At 41.3% G+C, this 26,140-nt stretch overlaps 1 protein-coding gene across 1 annotated transcript in view; it reads left to right on the forward strand.

Moving 5' to 3' along the window:
* The window catches only part of galnt12 (UDP-N-acetyl-alpha-D-galactosamine:polypeptide N-acetylgalactosaminyltransferase 12), a 70,256-nt gene extending 51,783 nt beyond the window's left edge, over window positions 1-18,473 (forward strand). The window contains exons 8-10 of the mRNA XM_041184582.1: window positions 6,796-6,909; window positions 14,486-14,641; window positions 15,114-18,473. Of these exons, the coding sequence (XP_041040516.1) occupies window positions 6,796-6,909; window positions 14,486-14,641; window positions 15,114-15,254 (411 nt within the window). The 3' untranslated portion in view covers window positions 15,255-18,473. The remainder of the gene's footprint in view (window positions 1-6,795; window positions 6,910-14,485; window positions 14,642-15,113) is intronic.
* Window positions 18,474-26,140: the final 7,667 nt, after the last annotated feature.

A 26,140-nucleotide genomic window follows, 5' to 3' on the forward strand; every position in this document is an offset into this window, starting at 1 on the left:
TTATGTGGGACTTTATCAAAAGCTTTCTGAAAATCCAAATACACCACGTCCGCTATTCTCCTTTATCTATTCTGCTAGTTATGTCCTCAAAAAAACTCCAGTAGGTTTGTCAAACATGATTTCCCTTTCATAAATTCGTGTTGACACGGTTTAATCCCGTTGATATTTGCTAAGTGTGCTGTTATCACATCCTTTATAATAGACTGTAGCATTTTCCCTACTATTGATGTTAGGCTAACCGGTCTGTAATTTGCTGTTTCTCTCTTTTTAAATTGTGTGGTTACATTTGCCACCCTCCAATCTGCCGTTATTTTTCCAGAATTTTGGAAGATGATAACCAACGCGTCCACTATTTCCTTGACCGCCTCCTTTAGTACCCTGGGGTGTAGTTTATCAGGCTCTGGGATGTGTTGGCTTTCAGTCCCATTTCTCCAGCACTAATATTTTAGTAATACTAATTTCCTTCAATTCCTTCTTCTCACTAGATGCTTTGTTCCCTAGTATTTCTGGGAAGTTATTTATGTCTTCCTCTGTGAAGACAGAACTAAAGTAATTGTTTAATTGCTCTGCCACTTCCTTGCTCTCTATTATAAATTCTCCTGTTTCAGACTATAAGGGACCTACATTTGTCTTCACTAATCTTTTTCTTTTTACATACTTATGGAAGCTTTTACAGTCTGCTTTTATGTTCCTTGCAAGTTTACTCTCATACTCCATTTTTCCTCTCTTAATCAACCTTTTGGCCCACCTTTGCTGAATTCTAAACTGCTCCCATTCCTCAGGCTTGCTAGTTTTTCTAGCAACTTTATATGACTCCTCTTTGGATCTAATACTATACTTAATTTCTCTTGTTAGCCATGGTTGGGCTACTTTTCCTGTTGTGTTTATGCACCAGAAAGGAATGTGTAACTGTTGAAATGTATACATTTGTTCCTTAAATATTAACTATTGCCTTTTAATGATGTTCCCCAAACTGTCTTAGCCAACTCATGCCTCATACCTTCGTTATACCTTTGTTTAGATTTAGGACCCTAGTTTCAGAACAGACTACTTCATTTTCCATTCTAACAAAGAATTCAGTCATGTTATGGTCACTTCTCCAGACGACCCCACACAACAAGATTATTAATTAACCCTTTCTCATTGCACAATTAAGCTTGAGCAGGTTGGCCTATATAACGCATGCCCAACACGATCCATGGGCCTAATTGTGCGATGAGAGAGAGGATTTCAGGGGGAAAGAAGAGAGAGAAGGTGCTGCAGGGCATGGGGAGAGAGAAAGGGGCTGCGGGGCCCGAGGGAAGAAGGTGCTGTGGGACATGGGGAGAGATTGTGCACGGGGCCCCAAGGGGAGAAGGTGCTATGTGGCATGAAGGGAGAAAGTGCTGCAGGGTCTGGAGGGGGAGAGAGAGGGGCAGGCTGTGGGCCCAGGGGGAGAGATAAGCATTGCAGGAACTGGGAGGGAGGGATGTGCGCATGTCACGTGTGCCACTCCCAGTCTCAAGATTCTCATTCACCTTCATTGCCATACCCAAAAACGTATAGGTAATGAAGAGTAATAAACACCCTGAGACTGGGAGTGAGACACACACTCACACACACCCCCTCTCTCTTATATTGGAATGGTCCTTTGTTATGATCTCAATTGATGTTACTACTGGGAAAAGCCTGATCCCAGGGTGGAATCTGGCTTGATAGATCCTAACTTTTATTTTTTGTTTAGATACGTGGAGAGTGGCTACTGAACAGAGTCACAGGAGTCAGCTGCTGATATTTTAACAAAAGCACAAAATATTTATTAAACAAAAGATGTGCTATATCTCAATACTCCTCCACACTGTTATGATGTGGTAGATGATGTGTGCCAGGCAGACCAAATCCACAAGGGAAACTTGGTCGCGCTATCACAACGGTTTTGCAATTTGTATTTATTACCAGAGCCTGTGTACACTGAATTCAGAAGTAATGAGTCCACCAAGACCATTAGATGTTTTATAAATTAAATTAGAATATTGATTAACAAAATAAAAGATTTCAAACACATACATAAGACTACAAATTAAGAGAATAACTCCTAAAATTCCTAATTAACCTGACTCCCCCTATGGCAACTGTCCAAAAATGATTTTAGATTTGAAACAAAACCAGCAACCAATTGGAATACCCACTTGACAGTGGAATTTCAAATGGCTTCCCCAACTTCAGTTACTTAACATAGCAGACTTATGCACAAATGGTTAGAGGCTTCTTGAAGGCTGTTTCACATACTCCTGTTAGATCTTACATGGCCTATGGGTAGGCGATGGCATAGTGATATTGTTGCTGGACTAGTGATCCAGAGAGACAGGGTAATGCTCTGGGGACCAGGGTCGGAATCCTGCCATGGCAGATGGTGGAATTTGAATTCAATAAAAATCTGTAATTAAAAGTCCAATGATGACCATGAAACCATTGCCGATTGTTGTAAAAAGGGAAGGAAATCTGCTGCCCTTACCTGGTCTGACCTACATGTGACTCCTGACCCACAGCAATGCGGTTGACTCTTAAATGCCCTCTGAACAGTGCATTTAGGGATGAGCAATAAATGCTGGCCTAGCCAGCAACACCCACATCCCATGAATGAATTTTAAAAAAAGGCCCTTTCCTCACATAGCCTTTCATTCATCTTTATATACGTTTCTCTCTCTTTAATATGTAAATTCTGTTGTTCCATATGTTGTTGAAACTGTACCTTTCTCATAATATAGAAACTTTCATGTTGCCAATATTGTCATTAACCTTTGGGGAAAAATAAGCATAATCCTTAGCTTTGCTTATTTGGCTAGTTGTAAACAGACTAACATCCCCTTGAAATCCAAACAGTCCCTTCATTTTTCTAAAAAATGGAAATTTCCTTCATACTTTACATGCTAAGTCAGCATCTATGTTTACTCATGAGCATTTCAAGTGCATTTCTACACCTAGCTTTTTTTGATAATTCCAAACTTGCAATCTGCCTGACTCCAAATGTAATTAAATTACACAGAGAGACTCAACGATACTAGCACCCATAAACTTACTTTATAATAAACCTGAAAATTGTTACAAAATTATTGTACTTTTGTAACAACCCACAACTATACTTTTACAGATATATAAAGATTTGTAAGGATAACACAAATTACAAAAACCATCTTATACATTAATGTTCACAGTAAGCACACAGTCCATGTAAACCAATAGGCGACCTGTGGTCAGACACACCACGCTCTGAAACCAAGTGACAGATACCACTCCAAACAGATACTATGGATATCTCTTCAACTCTCCCTAGATTCTTGTCATACTGTGAGCCAACCAGTCTCGCTGAACTCTGTCTTTCACACGAGGGTTTCCAATTTCCAAGAACTTGCTTCTGAAATTTTCTCCCAAACTGACACTTTCTCTCAGATGCCTTCCGCAAGGATCCACCTCCAGGCTTTTGAACCCATGTTCCTCTCTCCTGGGACACCACGTGCATTCAAGCTTGCTTCCATGCACTCTTTCTCATGGACTCAACCATCAACAGTACGCCACTGCTTCACATGCCGATAGCAAAGAGTTGCTGGCCTTCAGCTATCACCTTGGCCCTTCAAGCTTCTTGCAAGCTTATATCATTTTAAATCTGCTTCCTGCAGCTTTCTCCCTTTAAGTTTGGAGCCTTCCTCTGCTCCTCACTCTTAACTTCACTTAACAGGACCTTTTCCAGGTTCCTGTTCCTCCTTGTCTCTCTCTGGCAGCTGCTTTCAACTGTACTCAAACTGCTTGTGTGTGCATGTGCATCTGCTTCCCTGGACCCCTGTTGCTAGGCAACAGTGCAGTTCTTTTTTTTACTTTGTTTTAAGTTCCCTTCAAGAGTCATAAAAATCTCATTACAATGCAGGCACCTTTAAAAGTTGAACTGCAACTTGTCACAAGCCGCTGGGGATAGAGGGCTGTAATGTCAAGCCCCACTGCTCCCCGAGCTGTGACAAATGTGAAAAAGTTTGACCAAACCACCAGATTGCCCCAATTCTACCCAACTGTTTAATTTAGGTTAACAGAAATTGAGCACCAGGTTTGTAAACTTAACAAGTGAATTACTTTATTGAACAAACTGTTGTTAACGAGTGGTAAAAGAAAGAAATATGAACTGTTAACTTCTAACACTATAACTTAAACTCTGCCCCCTTAAATCCTTTTTAATATATATACACACGCGGGTGCACACACACACACACACACAAGACACACAAAAGGTGGGTTTTAAGGGTGGGATAAAACAATTCAATAGCACCAATTCCGGAGTATAGGGTTCAGTGGGTTTATTTTGATCGATGTCTTCCAAATTCCTTTCAGTTCTTGTTGATGACACAAGGTGGTCTTCCTGCACTTTCAGTATTCAGTTCACTGGTTGAGCACTTGTCTTTCAATGCCTCTAACAGTGACTTTCCCCTTTGTCTCTTGACAGGGGTTTTCTCAGAGAGAGCAGGTTATAGAGATATAAGGAGAAAAGCCAGCTAGCTGCTATTATGGAATTAATGGAATCTTCCTCACACAGGAGAAAGAGGTTTTAGGTCTTGTTCCTTTCAGGCTAGGAGCCATTTGGCTGCACTGCTTCTCACATAAACCCTGGTCACCTGGTCAGGAGCCAATTAAGACATTGTTGCCAGGCAGCTCCCTTGGTCCAGGACTCCTTTCTGGCACCATCCTGTCTTTCATGGTATACTCTGTTCCAGGACTGCAACATTGTAAATATCTCTCATCCTGTTCCAGTGGACATGTCTTTCAAACTGCAGCCATTGTAATTTTAATCCACAATCCAACAGAAAATAAAAAGATATGTTTTTTACAAACTCAACTTCTCCTTTTCTTAATATACACAAGCAGAAACACAAATCAGCCTTAACTGAAAGATACCTTATCCTTAACACACCCAAATATACATATAACTTACTTAAACTATTTCTATTTCCTAACACATTTTTATTAGCTACGCTTTTTAGAAAAATATCAATTTATTGCTTTATGTGATGTGGTCATCCCCCCCACACAAAAGGGGTCGACAAGCCTAGCATATACCCATTGGAGTTTAGAAGAATGAGAGGTGATCTTATTGAAACATATTAGATCCTGAGGGGATTTGACAGTGTGGACTTGAGAGAATGTTTCCCCTTGAGAGGGGGTGTGTCTAGAACTAGGGGACACGTTTTAAAATTTAGGGGTTTCCCATTTAAGACTGAGAGAAAGAGGGCTTTTTTTTCTCTCAAAGGGCTGTTAGTCTATGGAACTCTGTTCCCCAGAAAACAATGGTGGCTGTGTTATTGAATATGTTCTAGGCTGAGTTCGGTAGATTTTAGATCAGCAAGGGAGCCGAGGGTTATGGGGAGCAGACAAAGTTGAGTTGAGACCACAATCAGATCAGCCATAATCTTATCAAATAGTGGAGCAGGCTCGAGGGGCCGAATGGCTTACACCTGCTGCTAATTCTTGTGTTCTTGCATTCTTCATTGAAGTAAGTTAGGTTAAACCCTACTGTTTCTCTTAGAATGCATATGATTTCAAAAGAATGGAGACACTCCCTAACAAATAATTTAAAAAAAAAGGTATTAGGATGTGGACAATAATAGCAAGGCTTTATTAATTGCCCATCTCTAGTTGACCTTACATGAGGGTGTTGAGCTGCTGTCTTGAACTACGTGGTCCTTTTGATTATGCTTCATGGCTAGAATTTTCTGTTGTTGCCAATGCAATATCTGTGTGGACGCACATTGCAGATTTCTGATATATCTTCTGTATAAAGTTTAAGGATAAGGTCGGTCTTTCTCTATATATTCTGGCCTTCTTTTCAAAATATTAAGGGGAACATGCATGGTCAGTGGAAACGATTTCTGCTAGCTGGGCAGTTTAGGAGTAGAAAATATAGTCAAAAAATTAGACCCATACTTTTCACGAGTGAAATTAGGAATCACTTCAAACTGAGAATGGTAGAGTTGGTGCTGTCTTTGAAAACTCAATTAATGCTAGATCAATTGCTTATTTTAAAAACTGACATTGATATACTTTTGCTACCCAAAGGTGTCAAGGGATGTGGGACAAAGGCGAGTTGGTGTATAGAATTAAGTCACAGATCGGCCATCACCTGATTGAATGGAAGAATAGGCTCAAGGGGCTAAATGGCCTACTCCTGTTGTTATGTTCTTAACCCTTTGATTTCTTCTGTTCTCTTCTCTCTCTGCCTGTTCTCTTCTCTCTCTGGTCTTTCCTTGCAGGTAGGAAGTTGGATAGCATAGCAGGGAAAGGAGCTACTGAAGACGGCATTTTCCATTTGAAATTTGTGGGGAAAATATACCCTTGGCTTTTTCATTGCATTTATAAAGAAATATAGATAGTCTTTTTTTTTAAAGAAATCATATCTTGAAGTAATTTCCAGACATTAACTGTTTAAGTTGATGCTTTAAAATTACCACTTGAGGATATTGGCTAAAATGTCTTTTCGCTATGATCTCAAGAAGCCCTTACCCCGTGAACACATTAAGGAATATTCAACCATTTACCATTATTATTATCTTTGGATAGTGGAAAGCACAATTACTGCAATTAAAGATTATTTTTATTATACAGTTCAAACTGAGGGAGGTTTTGACTGATGTAACACCAATTTGACCAAGAACATTATAGTTTTGCTTTTTAAAAAAGTATTCGATTTCAGTTTTCAGAAATGAATAGGGATCTATACCTTACTGCCTATTCACTGCAATATAACCTAATATCCACCCTTCTGTGTGTTTTCCCCAGTTAAAGAACAAAGGAATGATGAACTACTGCTTTGATTATAATCCACCAAATGAACACAATGTTGCAGGAGGAAAAATCATCCTGTATCAGTGTCATGGCATGGGCCAAAATCAGGTGAGTGATAGCTTATTTTGTTTGCTTACCAACGTTTAAATAATATTAATAAAAACAAAAAAACTGCGGATGCTGGAAATCCAAAACAAAAACAGAATTACCTGGAAAAACTCAGCAGGTCTGGCAGCATCGGCGGAGAAGAAAAGAGTTGACGTTTCGAGTCCTCATGACCCTTCGACAGAACTTGAGTTCGAGTCCAGGAAAGAGCTGAAATATAAGCTGGTTTAAGGTGTGTGTGTGGGGGGCGGAGAGATAGAGAGACAGAGAGGTGGAGGGGGTTGGTGTGGTTGTAGCGACAAACAAGCAGTGATAGAAGCAGATCATCAAAAGATGTCAACAACAATAGTACAATAGAACACATAGGTGTTAAAGTTAAAGTTGGTGATATTATCTAAACGAATGTGCTAATTAAGAATGGATGGTAGGGCACTCAAGGTATAGCTCTAGTGGGTTTTTTTTTATTTTATATAATGGAAATAGGTGGGAAAAGGAAAATCTTTATAATTTATTGGGAAAAAAAAGAAGGGGGAAACAGAAAGGGGGTGGGGATGGGGGAGGGGACTCACGACCTAAAGTTGTTGAATTCAATATTCAGTCCGGAAGGCTGTAAAGTCCCTAGTCGGAAGATGAGGTGTTGTTCCTCCAGTTTGCGTTGGGCTTCACTGGAACAATGCAGCAAGCCAAGGACAGACATGTGGGCAAGAGAGCAGGGTGGAGTGTTAAAATGGCAAGCGACAGGGAGGTTTGGGTCATTCTTGCGGACAGACCGCAGGTGTTCTGCAAAGCGGTCGCCCAGTTTACGTTTGGTCTCTCCAATGTAGAGGAGACCACATTGGGAGCAACGAATGCAGTAGACTAAGTTGGGGGAAATGCAAGTGAAATGCTGCTTCACTTGAAAGGAGTGTTTGGGTCCTTGGACGGTGAGGAGAGAGGAAGTGAAGGGGCAGGTGTTGCATCTTTTGCGTGGGCAAGGGGTTGTGCCATAGGAGGGGGTTGAGGAGTAGGGGGTGATGGAGGAGTGGACCAGGGTGTCCCGGAGGGAGCGATCCCTACGGAATGCCGATAAGGGGGGTGAAGGGAAGATGTGTTTGGTAGTGGCATCATGCTGGAGTTGGCGGAAATGGCGGAGGATGATCCTTTGAATGCGGAGGCTGGTGGGGTGATAAGTGAGGACAAGGGGGACCCTATCATGTTTCTGGGAGGGAGGAGAAGGAGTGAGGGCGGATGCGCGGGAGATGGGCCGGACACGGTTGAGGGCCCTGTCAACGACCGTGGGTGGAAAACCTCGGTTAAGGAAGAAGGAGGACATGTCAGAGGAACTGTTTTTGAATGTAGCATCATCGGAACAGATGCGACGGAGGCGCAATAACCAATATCCATTACAAACCCACCGACACCCACAGCTATCTCGACTACAGCTCCTCACACCCCACTTCCTGTAAGGACTCCATCCCATTCTCTCAGTTCCTTCGCCTCCGTCGCATCTGTTCCGATGATGCTACATTCAAAAACAGTTCCTCTGACATGTCCTCCTTCTTCCTTAACCGAGGTTTTCCACCCACGGTCGTTGACAGGGCCCTCAACCGTGTCCGGCCCATCTCCCGCGCATCCGCCCTCACTCCTTCTCCTCCCTCCCAGAAACATGATAGGGTCCCCCTTGTCCTCACTTATCACCCCACCAGCCTCCGCATTCAAAGGATCATCCTCCGCCATTTCCGCCAACTCCAGCATGATGCCACTACCAAACACATCTTCCCTTCACCCCCCTTATCGGCATTCCGTAGGGATCGCTCCCTCCGGGACACCCTGGTCCACTCCTCCATCACCCCCTACTCCTCAACCCCCTCCTATGGCACAACCCCTTGCCCACGCAAAAGATGCAACACCTGCCCCTTCACTTCCTCTCTCCTCACCGTCCAAGGACCCAAACACTCCTTTCAAGTGAAGCAGCATTTCACTTGCATTTCCCCCAACTTAGTCTACTGCATTCGTTGCTCCCAATGTGGTCTCCTCTACATTGGAGAGACCAAACGTAAACTGGGCGACCGCTTTGCAGAACACCTGCGGTCTGTCCGCAAGAATGACCCAAACCTCCCTGTCGCTTGCCATTTTAACACTCCACCCTGCTCTCTTGCCCACATGTCTGTCCTTGGCTTGCTGCATTGTTCCAGTGAAGCCCAACGCAAACTGGAGGAACAACACCTCATCTTCCGACTAGGGACTTTACAGCCTTCCGGACTGAATATTGAATTCAACAACTTTAGGTCGTGAGTCCCCTCCCCCATCCCCACCCCCTTTCTGTTTCCCCCTTCTTTTTTTTCCCAATAAATTATAAAGATTTTCCTTTTCCCACCTATTTCCATTATATAAAATAAAAAAAAACCCACTAGAGCTATACCTTGAGTGCCCTACCATCCATTCTTAATTAGCACATTCGTTTAGATAATATCACCAACTTTAACTTTAACACCTATGTGTTCTATTGTACTATTGTTGTTGACATCTTTTGATGATCTGCTTCTATCACTGCTTGTTTGTCGCTACAACCACACCAACCCCCTCCACCTCTCTGTCTCTCTATCTCTCCGCCCCCCACACACACACCTTAAACCAGCTTATATTTCAGCTCTTTCCTGGACTCGAACTCAAGTTCTGTCGAAGGGTCATGAGGACTCGAAACGTCAACTCTTTTCTTCTCCGCCGATGCTGCCAGACCTGCTGAGTTTTTCCAGGTAATTCTGTTTTTGTTTTAAATAATATTGCCAGGTTGACTGTCCCTCAGTTCAAGGATGACATCTACTCAGGGTTGCTTGTTTCTGCCATGGGTCTTTATGTGACCAAGTAGGCTGATTCTTGACTTGCAGATCTTTGGGCATGTGAAGCAAGACTTCCCACGGTGTGATGGGATCCGAAGTGCAGGATATGTTTCCTTTTATTTCCTCTACTGCTGCTCAGTTTCACCATTAAGGAGCAGGGTCTCGAGCCTGCAGCTTGATGGGTAAGTTGTTGCCATTCTCAGCGATTAGTAGCAAGCTCCTCCCAGTCATTTAAGGTCAATGCCGCTGTACTTCAAGAGCTTCAGAGTGTCTTTGTAGCATTTTCTTTGTCCTCCCTTAGAAGGGAGATGAGGGGAGGTAGGCCAAGAGGGGACTTAATAGAGGGATGAGCATTGGTAGGGATTGGGATCCACTTACGATAGGGGTGATAGATAAGTGGAAGTTGTTGATGGTGCAGGCAGCATAATTTTGTATGCTTGGTAGCTTACTATGTTTACTTCGCAGCGTTTGAAGAATAATTTTACATCGGCTATCTCTGGATTCGGGAATGAAATCTACTCCGTATTGCTTGTCAGATCCTCGGGGAACAGTTCCTGTCGCATCCCAACAATCAGAACGCATTCGGTTTATCCCTACATTTTGCTTCCTATCTTCCAATCAATTCTCAACCCATGTCATTTTTGTTAATATCTTGTGCAGAACCTTATGTCTTCTGGACGGCCATATAGACAACATCTTTAAAAATTCAGCTAGATTAGTCAGATATGACCTACTTTGCACACATCCATGCTGACTCTGCACATCCACACTGTCTCTCTTTTATCAGCTTATGTTTGTCCACATGTTCATCACTCAGTCTCTGATACATTCCACCAACTTCTTCACAATTTATACTAAACTGGTAGGTCTATAATTACCTGGTTTCTCAATCTACTGCATTCTTAAATAACGTGACATGTGACAAAGGCGCATTTCCTGAATCTGGAGAATTTAGGAAAATTTTGATAAACAATCCTGCAATTTCTACACCAATTTAAAAAAAATAATTTGGATGAAAACCATCAAGTGTTGAAGATTTATTGATATTAACTCTCATTATTTTCTTTCTTTTTTAACTTGTATTATTTAAAACTAAGTTTTCCCCCTGTAACCTATGTTTAAGTTCACTTGTACTGTTGACATTTTGTCCATTTTCACCACTCTGAAAAAGGATATAAAGTGTTATGTTAATTCCTTATTGACTAATATGAGCCGGGAATTCTGATCTGACCAGTCTCATTAGAGCTATTTTTGCCTCAGTTAAGTGAAATAGTTTTCCCTGAGATGGAAAATGCATTCTCTATCTATGTAATCTTCTTATAGTACTTGGTGAGAAGGAAGGAATGAATGCCTTAAATTAAAATTATTCTCCTGCCCATCATTGAAATCAGACAGTTTGTGTAGGTGCAGCTCATTTACCCTTTTAATGAGGCTTCCTGAGGTATTTATGAAATTTATAACTTCGTATAGGGATTTTTTTGTTACTATTTTGAAACTTATATACATAGTGATGCAGATGCGATTATTGTTTTTACGTTGCAATGCATCAAGACCGGTCTGTACAAACCACTTTGCCCTGATCTTCAGGTCTTTTCATAGGATTTAAACCACATTCTTGTCAATTGGATTCCGCTTAATACCACGTCAGCTTGTTTCACTTTGAGCCAATTCTATATTCATGCAGCATTCTTTTGAATATTTTTGTTATAATCCTGCAAGTGAATTCAACAAAAATGATAGCTACCATTTACTTTCTTTTCCGATGTCCTTCATTTCACTATGGAATCATAAAGTCATGAAATAGCTACAGCACAGAAGGCAGCCATTTGGCCCATCGTGTCCATGCTGGCTCTTCTAAAGAGCAATTCACATACTGCCGGACTCTTCCTGCATCCCTGCACATTCCCCGGTTCAATAATTTGAAATATGTAGAAAAAAATTACAGCACAGAAGGAGGCCACTCTGTCTCTGTGTCTGTGCCAGCCAAAAATAAGCCACCCAGCCTAATTCCATTTTCCAACACTTGGTCCATAGCCCTGGAAGTTACAGGACTTCAGGTGCATATCTGGACATCTTTTTAAATGAGTTGAGAGTTTCTGCTTCTCCTGCCCTTTCAGGTCGAGAGTTTGAAATCCCTACCATCCTCTGGGTGAAAAAAATATTTCCCAATCTCCTCTGTAATCCTTTTATCTAGCACACTAAATCCATGCCCCTTAGTCACTGACCTCTCCTGGTAAGGGAAATAGGTCCTTTCCATCCACTCTATCCAGACACCTCACAACCTTGTACACTTCAACCAAATCTCCCCTCAGCCTCCTCTGTTCCAGGGAAAACAACCCCAGCCTACCCAATCTTTCCTCATAGCTGCAATTTTCCAGTCCTGGCAACATCCTTGTAAATCTCCTCTGTACCATTTCTAATGCAATTACACCTCTCTGTAATCTCTGTAATGAGAACCAGAACTGCATGCAGTACTCAAGTTGTGGCCTAACTTATGTTTTATAAAGCTCCATCATAACCTCCATGCTTGTGTATTCTATGCCTCAGCTAATAAAGGAAAGAATTCTACTTGCTGCCTTAACTACCTTCTTGACTTGCCCTGCTACCTCCAGGGATCTGTAGACCTTCACTCCAAGGTCTCCCTCTTCCTCTACACATCTCAATTTCCTCCCATTTATTGTGTATTCCTTTGCCTTGTTTGACCTCTCCAAATGCATCACCTCACACTTCTTCTCCGGGTTGAATTCCATTTGCCACTGTCCATGGATATCTTCCTGCTTCCCTGCCCAACTATGCGGCCAATTTTTGTGTCGGTTGCAAACATCTTGTTCTCCCTACATTTAAGTCCAAATCATCAATATATACCTCAAAAAGTAGGGGACCCAGTACTAAGCACTGCAGAACCCCACTGGATAAAACCTTGTAATCGCAAAAAACATCTGTCAACCATTATCCTTTGTTTCCTGACAATGAATCAATCTTGTATCCAGCTTGCTGCATTCCCCTGGATCCCATGGGCATTTTTTTAACCAGTCTGCCATGTAGGACCTTGTCCAAAGTCTTGCTAAAATTCATATAGATCACATCGACTGCACAAGCCTAATGAATCCACCTTGTTACTTCCTCAAAAAACTCAAGTTAACCAGACACTTTCTTCCCTTAAATCCATGCTAACTGTTCTTAATTACCCCATGCCTTTCTAAGTGCCAGTTTATCATGTCTCTCAGAATTAATTCCAATAATTTGCCCACTGACTGGCCTATACTTAATCGGTCTATCCCTCACTCCGTTTTTAAACAAAGGTACAACCTAAGCAGTCCTTCAATCCTCTGCCACCATACCTGCATCCAGTGAGAAATAGCAAATGATGGTCAGAGCAGCTGCTATTACCTCCCTGGTACCTTTTAACAGCCAAGGGTACATTTCATCCGGCCCTGGTGATTTATCCACTTTCAAGGATGCTGATCCCCTTATTACCTCCTCTCTCCCTATGTTTAACATATTCAATATTTCGGACTCCTCCTTAACTACAATGCATCAATTTAAGAAGTGTGACGGGCAGGAGAGAGACAGGCAAACTACTTATTTCCTCTCTCGAACTGTCGGTAATTATGAGGTATCTTGAATTATTTTTAAAGTATATGGTGCTGTGTTTTCCCAAACCCTCTGTGTGATCCAGTTTACTAATAACCTACAGAAAACTCGCATTATGATTAACTCAGAAGGTTAGTTTATTTCAAAACCTGAGGGAAGAGTGTTCGCTACTTCCCACTTTACTACACACATATAGCAAAGGGGAGGGAGGTTGCGGGTTGGATAGAAAAAAGAGTTTTACAACTATGGATTGCAACAGTACAAGAACCACAAATGGATATTAGTGCACGTGATTTCCAACGTCAAAGTCCAATGAGGAGTTCTTTCACGTAAGAGCTCTAATTCAGCTGGTTGACAATTGGAGTGGTAAAGTTCACTTTACAGTTGGTGCTGATATTGCGAATAAAGTAGGTACACAGAGACTGGGTCAGTTCTGCCGGCAATGATAGGAGATCATCCAGCAGAGATGGGTTTTGAGGAGCAGGCTGTTGTTTTGCCTGGAACTCTCTCTTTTGGTGGTTCACCAGTTTGATATTAAACAGCAGACTACCTGTGAGGCCAAAGATGTAATGTTAAAACTGTCCAAAAGGCCAGAGCTTGGGTCATGACGTATTAATGGTTAATTGCAGCTTAACAATCAGTTTCTGTGCTTCTGGGCAGCATTCCATTATTCCTTCTTAGGAGAGAGACGAGGTGGTTTTTCGCAATCATTTCCCAAAAAGGAGTTTCAATCTCCCTCACTTTTGTGAGTTCAGATTGGGGAGCCAGTTTCTCTAGACTTCCTCTGGTTTCATTGATTACAAGGGGCCTGTACCATTAGAGATGAGATTCCACAATTCTTTTGTTCTTGTAATTCCTAGTGTTGTAATCCCAGGACAAAAGGCCAGTACTGTGGTCATGTGACTTGTAGCAGCCATTTTTTTGGTTCAGCAGAAAGTCCATGTTTTAAAAATGGCAAAAGAATAAAGTTTTGGATTTGTTTTCATGCCATAGGGACCCAACAGAAAACAATTAATTTAAGAATCCTTGACCAAAGTTTAGATTCCAGAATCGTGCTTCCAATGTGTAGAGGGTTGGGCAGCCATTGCAATGACCTCCGACTTATCACAAATAAAACTCTCACTCCATTGGTGTTCTTTAAACAACAAACGCTTTTGTATTTCTAGTTTTTTGAATTCTCGTCACACAATGAAATCCGTTATAATACTCGCCAACCTGAGGCATGTGCTGCAGCAGATGCTGCAAATGACTATCTGACAGTGTACCTTTGCCGAGAGAATAATTGGCCTGTGCCTGAAAGCCAGAAATTCATTTTTAAGGAGGTAAGACCCATTCTAAAAGATTTTGTGCTTTTTTAAAAATATAAATTTTAAACTACTCTCATTATCCATGATGCGCTTCCAAAGGTGATGATCATGTATACATTTTCTAATTTTCAAGAGCTCCATATTTTTGCTAGATGACAGCTAGCTGTGGTAATTTGAGTTAAGAATGACAGAGTAACTGCCTGTCAGTAGTGGGTGCCAAAGCTTCAAACAAGTGCCACATATAAAAAATCTCCCAAGAGCGAGACTACCGCTATTTTGCTTTAAGCAGCAAATTATTCCTTTTTCAATAACAATGAAAACTTGAGAAATATATATAATCATAGACTTTAATTTCTGTGGTAAGATTATGACAATTGCAGATGTGAAGGTTAAGCAAGATTACAGGACTGCATTCAGTTGGAAATCTTATTTTAATTAGTCTCTAATTGTGATTATTTTTGTTTTGAACATTTTTTTGTCTTTGAAGGATGGCTCAATCTACCATGTCCAAACGCAGAGATGTCTGCAGGCTGTACCCAATGCATTCAGTAATGGTCGTCCAGGACCATTACTACGGCCATGTACAGATATCGACCACCAGAAATGGTTCTTCCAAGAAAGAAAATGATTTGTACATATTCAAATTCATTAACAACTTCAAAAAGCTACTGTTACCAAAAATACTACTGAATTTTACTATGAACTATATGATCATATCAAATCTTTGAATATTCTCCCTTAGAATACTTCAGGATGAGATTTTAAGATTTGCTTAATATAGTAGCATCTTTGTACTGATTTTATCACTGAGAGCAATTTATTTTTAACAATGCCTTGAACTTACAAAAAAACCACCCAAATTTCCAAAGAATAATTTAAGTGCATCGTTTACTTATGCAATTGGTAGGTAACCTGACTGTGTGTTTATTTGAATATACATAGTGAATAATCTACTGGTTTCAACATGATTTGTTAAAGGCTTTAAAACAATTTTGTGTTTGGAAACTAAAAGTGAACTTTGTACAAGTCCTTTTTTGTCTTTTTGAAGTCCGTGATCTGTGATGTTACAGCTATGTAAAGGGAGACAAAATTGCAATTCCTGACTCATTTAGAAGAAGAACAGACAACTTCTTTTTTGCCAAGGTTGAGACAAGGAAGGGGTAGGAAATGTAGATATTTTTCAGTGAAACATTGCAGTTTTGAGCGTATCAGCTTGATTTAGTGCACTTTAGGGAATATTATATCTTTTGATACTGATCTTTCAAATTCCATAATCTTGCCGCTTTCCAGCCTGTTGTGAAATTGAAGCTCGGTGTCCACAATCAGTTTGAAACTAAAGACATGTCTTAGAAGTTGTTCTTGTAGTATTTATTTTAACACTTGACTTTCAGCAGTAGAAATATCAAGGAAATACCTGTAGGGTTTAAAAGGGGTGGGAGGAGAGAGAATATCTGAAATTTACAGCTGAAACTGAGACCAATTTTTGCACCGATTCTAGTGTTGAACTGTGTGAGGAGGTTTGAATTTTTGCACCATGCATGGAGAACACTAAGAGTAAACTGAGGTCTTGCACCAAATCTATAGAGTCGGACAGAGCTCTCTAAACACAACCTGGTTTTGTAGGCCCAATGAGGAAAAAAATATGTTTTGTGCAGTGCTTTACAGCCGAGGAATGATTTTTGAAGTGCAGTTGCTGTTGTTTTTCAGACAATAAGGTAAATTACTTTTTAATCTATTTTGGCAGTGTTAATTGAGGGTTGAAGATTGACCCAAACTCTGAAAAGACTCCTTTGCTCTTCTTCAGTTAGTGCCTTGGGATCTTTGACATTCACTTGAATAGGTAGATGGGGCTGGGTTTAATATCTTATTTGAAGGGCAGCACCTCAAACATGCAGCACTCGCTCAGCACTGTACTGAACTGTCAGTCTAGATCATGTGCTCAAGTTCCTGGACTGAAACCACGACTTTCTGACTCAAAGACGAAAGTGCTACCACTGAGACCAACTGACACAACTGCAAGGTGGAACCCTTTTTTACTCTTAAAACATAGGTCCTAACCTAAATGAGGTGTGAAATGGGGACATGAGAAGAATCATTACGATGTGACTCAAGCATATTGCTAAATCCCACAGCCCCAATTAGTCTTTGGTTTAGAATTAACTATATATGTGAGCACTTGTGGCAAAATCACCAGCAGTCGGTTTGAGATTAGGGTCTGGAAAAGCTCAAGCTTTACATTTTTAAACGATTCTATGCCTGTGTGTGGGATGATAAATGTGCTTCAAATTGATGAGAATTAATTTTAAAAAATGTTTTGGAAGACTCTACCTATAATTTTGGTTTGTAACCACACCAGGCAGGGTAGATTGTGATAAAAAATGATTTCACGTTCTCTCCTTTTAGATTAATGTACATTGGTTCACTCCTCCATATGTCACTGTAACATCATATGTCACAAGTGAAAATGTGCAATGATTCATTTGAATACAGTAGATGCTTTTTATTTTGATACAAAATTTGAAGGAGTTCTATTTTTGCACTCTAATTGCAAAATGTCGTTATCTTATGGGAGTTATTGCTAATCTCATATTGTGTAGAAAATATGTTCTATTTTCTTCCCCAACAACTTATAAAATGAACTAAATAGCCAAAAATGTTTATAGAATTTATAAATGCTGCATATGTGTATGAAAAGACTTGCTTACCAAACCATAGCAATATAGTAGCCTGTGGAAGGATGAGCTGAATGGCCTTCCTCTCTTGTACTTACCTTTGATATAAAACTAACTGTATCCTTAATGTACTGGAGAATGTACTAAACAGTTTTAAATAATTGCTTTTGATAGATATTGATTGATCCAGGCAGCAAATCACTGTGCTAAAGGGCTTTATTGACTTCTAAAAAAATAATTATCTCTTGGGCTTCCATAATTTGTAATATTTGATTTTTTTTAACCTTGTTGAGGTAACTTGTTTTTTTGTTTAAATCTATTCACTGTTCTTGTATTGACATATCTTTGTGCAGCAGTTTTAAGGACTTATAATTAAGGTGAAAGATTGTAAAATGTTTCAGTTGCTATTGCCAAGCAGACATGTTGGCATTAGAACTATACCTGGTCTTGAGAAGAACTGGGTTGTGACTGCAAATGTTTGCAGAGTTTACTACTTTGGATGTGAATTTAAATGTGAGAATTTGTATTTTGTCAAGTTTTGGTGCATATCTTTTTTTAATGAACACAACTTTCTAATCAACCCGTTTTATAAATAGTCATAGCATTGCTACTCTCCAGCATTTAACCCGAGTCTCAGCAAAAAGAATGCACAGCCTCTTACAGAGGTTGCTGTGTTGCCCAGAGATGTCCTAGCATTAATGCAATGAAAATGGAAGATATTTGTTTTTGATTCTCCAGTTGTTTGCTCGCTGGCGGGCTAACTAAAGTTTAAATGCAGCTGCGGGAGAAATAATGGATTGATTATCACTAATTATTATAAAATGAACGTCTGATGGATTTTTCAATAACATTTTGAGAGTACAGTCACAAACACCATGTGCTGTACAGATGTTGGTCAGATTTGAGACAATGGTCTTTCTCTGAGAATTCTCCATCCAACTGATTTGACAATGGTCTTTCTCTGAGAATTCTCCATCCAACGGATTTGAACATTGAACAAACAGTTTTTTAAAATAAAATATATTTTTTGCAAATTGCAAAAACAACGCCCCACACTTTCAGGTATGTCTTTAAGAGTTTTTATGGGAATAATTTTGCAAAATGCACAACTGTGTCCTGCCATTTTCTTCAGCAATAAAATTATTGCAGGGAACTGCAATTTATATATTTAAAAATTGAGAGATCTGTTTTTTTTGCTTGGACCTTTGATTATCAGGATGTAATGATGAACCTATAAAAAAAATTTAGGACCACAGTGAAGTACTGTGTGAAGGTTTGGGCTGTGAGGCAGTGGACCTGGCACAGTGCAGATGTCCTTACACTTAAGGGTTGTGAGGCTATAGATTGCACTACCAGAGTTGTTGATTGAAGCAGAGGTGATAATATTTAATAATAGATCAGATAGGTAATTAAAGGGGCGAGAGATATGGGAACGTATGGCACATAAACTTAGGTGCTTGCTATTTTTTTCAATAGAAATATTAAACAACCTTGCTTATTTCTTCATTAATACTTTGACAAATATTGGATATACACCAATATTATAAATAGGATACAGAAACACTGGAGAAAGGGTTAATTGATATGCGATGGGACCAGAGCTATGGACTATTACTAATAGGCGGAATATGCTGGTGGTTTTTTCTAGAAAAAAGACTGAGGAGACCATTTAGGGTAGACATGGAGAGGATGTGGGGGTGTTCAAAACCAGTGCCCATAAACACTAGATAGTCACTAATAAACCTAATAAAGAATTTAGGAGAAAATTCTTTACCAGAGAGTGGTGAGAATGTGGAACTGGCTAACATAGAGTATTGAGGCATGTCAAGCCTTTTTGTCTTGCACTCATCAGGACACTTTGCAAGAATACCAGTATAGGAAGAAAACAACAATTTATACTGTATGTGAAGAGAGTGCTGATTGGTTGGCAAATGTATTCTGATTGGTAGAGGCTTTGCCATGGAGAATGCATCAGTGATGGTGACTTATGGTTAACTGATGAGCATAGTTTGAAATTTAAATCAGACCTGTGCACATGTTCTTTCTGTCAGCAAAGACCAGGGATCTGTATATTAATATATGTAGCTTTCAGTACATGCAAATGCACCATGTTGCGAGCCCGACCTACAATCTTAAATTATTTGTTAGTGTAATTCTTAGCACACTGAGGATTATTTAGTAAATGTCCAATTGCAGAATCACATCTAATGTTGGACACTGTGTTTTGAGTTTTGCAAGCACAAGCTGTTTGGGTACGGTCTGTACTGTGGGGGTTCCCCTTTTCCCTCAGAGGCCCTCCCCACACTCAAGTTCGTGACACCAGATTCACAAGTGTATGGCTTGAACTGAATGACCAGTGAGGTAGGTTTCTTCTGATAATTCACAATTGTTTTACTGAATCACCCACAACTCCACAGTTTAAAATCCCAACTTTAAAATAACCTATTCCCAGTACCCGACACAATCACCACGACTTGGTTAAAACTTACAAAAACAGGCAAAACACCACATCCTGTCCTGAAAGCTTGAGAAAAAACCTTCAGACCAATATCACCAAGCTATGGCTGAAACAAGCTACAAGGTACCAGCAAAATACTCCAAGTTTTCACCCATACCTTCACATGACCCTCAGGCCAATATCACTATGATTTGTTTGAAACTTGGCAATCCCCAATGTGGCTGGTCTTTCTGGTGTTGACTGTAGACCTGAGTCAAGGTGACCAAACTTGACCCTGCTTCTGACTGCAGCCCAAAGCCTTCAGGCCAGTATCACCACGGTATGGCTGAAAACACTTACGGTCTCCAACACGGCTGGTCTGCCCAGTATTGACTATAGGAGTCAAGGTGACCAAAATGACCTTTCTTTCAACTGTAGCCCAGATGCTCAGATCTGCTCTGCTTTTGTGATAATTTACCTCAGGCATGTCAAAACATATTTTCTGTTATTCCAATATCCATTCAGTTGATTCCACGCAAAGTCCAGACAAATGTCATCAGCTCCTGCTGGTTGAAACAATATAGGGTTTTCCATGGAAGATGTATTTAGATGAATATGATCAGTATGAGCAATTCTCCTGTTTGAGGTGACACAGTAACAGCAGCTGGCACCAAAGTTAATGAGGGTTTGAATGACCCTATTCCAATACTATTGTCTGTGGTGATTGAATAATTCCTTGAATGTATTGTATTAATGATATGCCCTTTGTGCAATTTGTATTGGGTAATCAGACTTTTTGATTGGGCTAGTCAATGTCCAAAACCTTTTGATGAATCAAAAAAAATTGCTAGAAAAACTCAACAGGTCTGACAGCATCTGTGGAAACTTGAAACATTATCTCTGTCTTTCTCTCCACAGATGTTGTCAGACCTGCTGAGTTTTTCCAGCAACATCTGCAGTATTTTGCCTTTATCCTTTTGATGAGTCACTCTGTTTTCACCAAATGTCCAAATTAACCCCTTGCTGCCCAGCCCTGTACAGCTGACTGCAGCTTATCTTTTTGAAATTTATAGTTCCAATCATGAGGTCAAAATATGTCTGTGGGTTTGAAATTATGTTCCATAAATTTCCCAGTTGGAGGGGATTTCGATCCTACAGCACCTAGCCCACTGCGAACAGTTTGATACGATCTGCCAGTTTTTGGGACATTTGGCCTACATACCTAGCATCACACTGGCACTGAAATTCATACACCACATTAGTCATTTGTGTAATAGGCCACACATCTTTTTAACTTAATGGCAGCATCCTGTTGGTGGCTAATCCCCCTCGTGTTGCTATTGCAAACTAGCAGCGTGAAATAGCTAGCTTCACCTGTTGATCAAAATTTGTGGTTTTCCCCTTTTATTGATATTTTTGCGAAGTGACCTGATGAGTGGAAGACGGAGATGTCTCTTTTTTTTTTCAGCAATGTTAAAGGGCTTGAGAGGTTAGATGCTGGGGGGATGTCAGGCCACAGCAGGTTTTGAATATGGAAATGTGACAGAGAAATTTCTTTCATAAGCTAGTGTCAGTTCAGTGGCAACTAATTTGTAAAGTGAAGATTTACTCATATTGAGGGAAATGTTTGTGTACTTTTTTTCTTTACATCTGACAAGGAGCAAAGGGAAATAGGTAAATCATGCTGTTCAGTTATGTCACACTTGTGTAAAATAAGCCAATAAATGATAAATTTATTGGTTTACTATTGGCCTCATCTCTTTTGCCTTTTGAGAGGTGGAAGAAACTGTGTGTGTGAAATCATGTTATCCGGTACAGGTATTGATGGGTCTGAATTGTTATGGTCCTTGGATTTTGTTGTATAACCAAATACTCAGCAGTAAATGCATACAGTTACATGTAGAGGTTGTGTAGTGCATTGTCTAAGGCACATCTTAAATTTATAAAATTTCAATACTTCAATACTGTTTTTCTTCAGACCCTTTTATCACATCATTTAATAATTCCCTGGTAACCTATCTAATTACAGACCTGTTTTATTTTCTCATTTCACTCCCTTCTCCCTGGCCCTGTTCCTCTCGATAAGCTGTTTGTCCCATCTCCTAATTCTAACAAAAAAGACTGGAAACTCTTGGCGGGTTAGGCAGAGTTTATGGAAGAAGGATTATGAGGTTAGCTTTTCAGGTCAATGATCTTTCATTAGAACTGAATGTAGGAGGGTTAATCAGTAAGTTCGCGGATGGCACAAAAATTGGTGGGGTGGTAAATAGTGAGGAGGATAGCCTTAGATTACAGCAGGATATAGACAGGCTGGTCAGATAGGCTGATCAGTGGCAAATGGAATTTAATCCAGATAAGTGTGAGGTGATGCACTTGGGCAGGACAAACAAGGTACGGGAATACACGATGAATGGTAGAACTCTGGGAAGTACCGAGGATCAGAGGGACCTTGGTGTGCATGTCCACCAGTCCCTTAAGGTAGCGGGACATGTAGATAAGGTGGTTAAAAAGGCATATGGGATACGTGCCTTTATTAACCGATGCATAGAATATAAGAGCTGGGAGGTTATGCTGGAACTGTATAAAACACTTGTTAGGCCACAGCTATAGAGTATTGTGTGCAGTTCTGGAATCTGCATTATAGGAAGGATATGATTGCACTAGAGAGAGTGCAAAGGAGATTTACCAGGATGTTGCCTGGGCTGGGGAGTTTTAGTTATGAGGAGAGATTCGATAGACTGGGGTTATTTTCCCTGGAGCAGAGGAGATTGAGGGAGGACATGATTGAGGTGTATAAAATTGAGGGGCATAGATAAGGTAGACAGGAAGGAACTTTTCCCTTTGGCAGAGGGCATAGATCTAAGGTAAGGGGCAGGAGGCTTAGAGGGAATGTGAGGAAGAATTTTTTCAACCAGAGGGTGTTGGGAATCTGGAACTCTGCCTGAAAGGGTGGTAGAGGCAGAAACCCTCATAACATTTAAGAAGTATTTAGACGCTGTGTTCGTGAAGGGGGCAGATGCTGAAGGTTGACAAAGGATTAGGTACATTTAAAGTTTGATGGCTGCATCTCCATGATATGACCCTGATGACAGTGTGCAAATGAGCAGCCCTCGGTCAAAAGGAGTCAGACCTCAGAGACTATGTAAGATCTATAGAGTGTCCTCACTGCATGTCATCATCCTCCTGAGACCGAGATTATTAGGGCCTCCAATGCATCTCCATGACAGGAGCGTTCTCACTGAGGGTATGTGCACTGCCATAAGCCAGACTGGAGTTAAATGTACATAGATGCAATGTGAGGATCTATGGTATCTGCCCACTACATGTCATTGTCATCATCCTCCATAAATCTAGCAGCTATGAGGGACTCCCCAACGCCTGCCTCATCTGGTCAGTGTGAGGGCCTCATCACCTTCGAGGACCACCTCACCCTCATTACCATCGATGTCCTCCGCATCAGAGGAGACCTCCAACTCCCGCATCTCCTCCTCAGCCAGCTCCTCTCCCTGTTGCAGTGCCAGGTTGTAAAGGGTGTAGCAGGTGTTGACGATGCATGACACCCTTAGTGGACTATATTGCAGGGCTCCACCAGACTGGTCCAGGCACCAGAACCTCATTTTCAGCAACCCGATGGTTTCCTCCACCAAGTTGCGAATTGCAGCATAAGCCTCTGCTGCAGTCTGAGGCCGCCAGACGGGTGTCATCAGCCATTTCCTCTGCGGGTAGTCCTTGTCCCCGAGGAGCCATCTCTGCAGCCTCTGTGGACCCTGGAAGACGTCAGGGATCTTTTGTGGGTGGAGGCTTGGAATATCCCACAGAGGTTACCTGCGGAGCCCTGAAAGGAGCCATTGGTGTAAAAAAATTGGCCACTGGCAGTGGATGTCCTCCCATGTACCTGTGGTGCCAAATCCTGCAGTAGCTGGCAGATGTGACTGACCAGTTCCCTAGACATGCAGAGTCTTCTTCAACACTGGTTGTTGGTCATCTGCAAGAATGAAAGGCGACGTCTGTAGACCCTGGGTCTAGCTAGGTGCTGACCAGTGACGACTCACTGTGGCTCTTAAACTGCATGTTCAGGAGTCCCAGCCACCCCTTCTTCCTGAGGGTGCTGTCCCTCCCTCTGTGTAGCCAGGCACCTTTGTCGCCCTCTTCTCCATTGTCTCTGTTCCCTGTACACCACCAGGCATACAGTTAGTTGGCCAGGCTCCATGCTCCTGATGCACTACACCTGCTGGATGAAAGAGAGAGACGCATGGGTTAGCTTGGGGTATTCTAAGAACCCCTCTCTTGGCTTAGACTGAAGGCCCCTTTACACATCCTGGAGAATGCTGCATGGCTTCTCGTGCTGGGACCTTTGCTGTTTGTAGTATAAATAAATGATTTGGAGGATAATGTAACTGGGCTAATTAGTAAGTTTGCAAATGACACCAAGGTTGGAGGAGTTGCAGATAGTGAAGAGGATTGTCAAAGGATGTAACGGGATATAGATCGGTTGGAGACTTGGGCGGAGAAATGGCAGATGGTGTTTAATCTGGACAAATGCGCGGTAATGCATTTCGGAAGGTCCAATACAGGCAGGAATTATACAGTAAATGGCAGAACCCTTAAGTGCATCGATGGACAGAGGGATCTGGGTGTACAGGTTCACAGGTCACTGAAAGTGGCAACGCAGGTGGATAAGGTAGTCAGGAAGGCATATGGCATGCTTGCCTTCATTGGCAGGGGTATTGAGTATAAAAGCTGGGATGTCATGCTACAGCTGTATAGAACCTTGGATAGGCAACACTTGGAATATTGTGTGCAATTCTGGTCGCCACATTACCAGAAGGATATGGAGGCATTGGAGAGGGTGCAGAGGAGGTTTACTAGGATGTTGCCTGGTCTGGAGGTTATTAGCTATGAGGAGAGGTTGGAGAGACTCAGATTGCTCTCACTAGAGCGACGGAGATTGAGGAGCCACTTGATAGAAGTTTACAAAATTATGAGTGGCATGGACAGAGTAGATAGAAGCTTTTTCCCAGGATGGAAGAGTCAATTACTAGGTGACATAGATTTAAGGTGAGAGGAGAAAACTATAGAGGAGATGTTCAGGGCAAGTTTTTTACGCAGATGGGAGTGAGTGTCTGGAATTTGCTGCCAGAGGAGGTGGTGGAAGCAGGTACGATAGCGGTGTTTAAGAGGCAGCTTGACAAATACATGAATAGGATGGGAATAGAGGGATACGGACCCCGGAAGTGCAAAATGTTTTAGTTGACAGGCAATATGATCAGCACAGGCTTGGAGGGCCGAAGGACCTGTTCCTGTGCTGTACTTTTCTTTGTTCTTTGTATAAGTTAGCAGGTTGTTGAATAAGTGCTGCTTGATAGTACTGTTGACAACACCTTTCATCACTTTGATGATTGAGAGTAGACTGCTGGGGCACCAATTGGCCAGATTGGTTTTGTCCTGTTTTTGTGGTCAGGACGTACTTAGTAGATGCCAATGCTGTTAACATGTGCTGGACTTCACCATCATTGAAGTTGGGGATATTTATAGATTCTGCTCCTCTAATTAATTATTTAATTGTCCACCACGATTCATGAGTGGATGTGGCAGAACTGCAGAGCTTTGACCTGATACATTGGTTGTGTTACTGGGTTCTTCACACAAACTTACTAATTACACATTGATGAATGGTAGCAAATGCTTTGGGTTCCTTTTATTGAAGGCGTTCAATACTATAGACCAGTTACAGGAAAGCTCTACAGGCACATCTCACTAGGCAATCATCACAACTCCTACCCTGTGTTACATGGTGTATGACATCACTTCCGGCAGTCATAATGCACGCTCACTATTTACATATTCCACTAAAGCAATATCATAATAGATGGCATGCTGCGTCCACTGTTTAAAATGCATGTAGTTCTGTGTTGTAGCTTCACCAGGTTGGCATCTCACCTTTGGGTATGCTGAGTGCTGCTCCTGATATGTTTATTGACATTGGCAATTGAACTAGGATTGGTCACCTGGATTTATGGTAATGGAAGAGTGAAAGAAATGCCAAGTCATAAGTTTATAGGTTGTGATGGAATACATTTCTGCTGCTGATGGCCTACAGCGCCTCATGGAGGCCCAGTTTTGAGCGGCTAGGTTTGCTTTGAATCTATCTTATTGAGCACAAGTGATAATGCCACACAATATGTAGGAAGGTATCCTCAGTGCAAAGATGAAACTTTTTTTTATTCATTCATGGAATGTGGGCTTTGCTGGCTTCCCAAGTTGCCCTTGAGAAGGTGGTGCTGAGCTGCCTTCTTGAACCGCTGCAGTCCATGTGGTGTAGGTACACCCACAGTGCTGTTAGGAAGGGAGTTCCAGGATTTTGACCCAGCAACAGTGAAGGAATGGTGATATATTTGCAAGTCA

This window comes from Carcharodon carcharias, chromosome 3, assembly GCF_017639515.1.
Source record: "Carcharodon carcharias isolate sCarCar2 chromosome 3, sCarCar2.pri, whole genome shotgun sequence".
Taxonomy (NCBI): Eukaryota; Metazoa; Chordata; class Chondrichthyes; order Lamniformes; family Lamnidae; genus Carcharodon; species Carcharodon carcharias.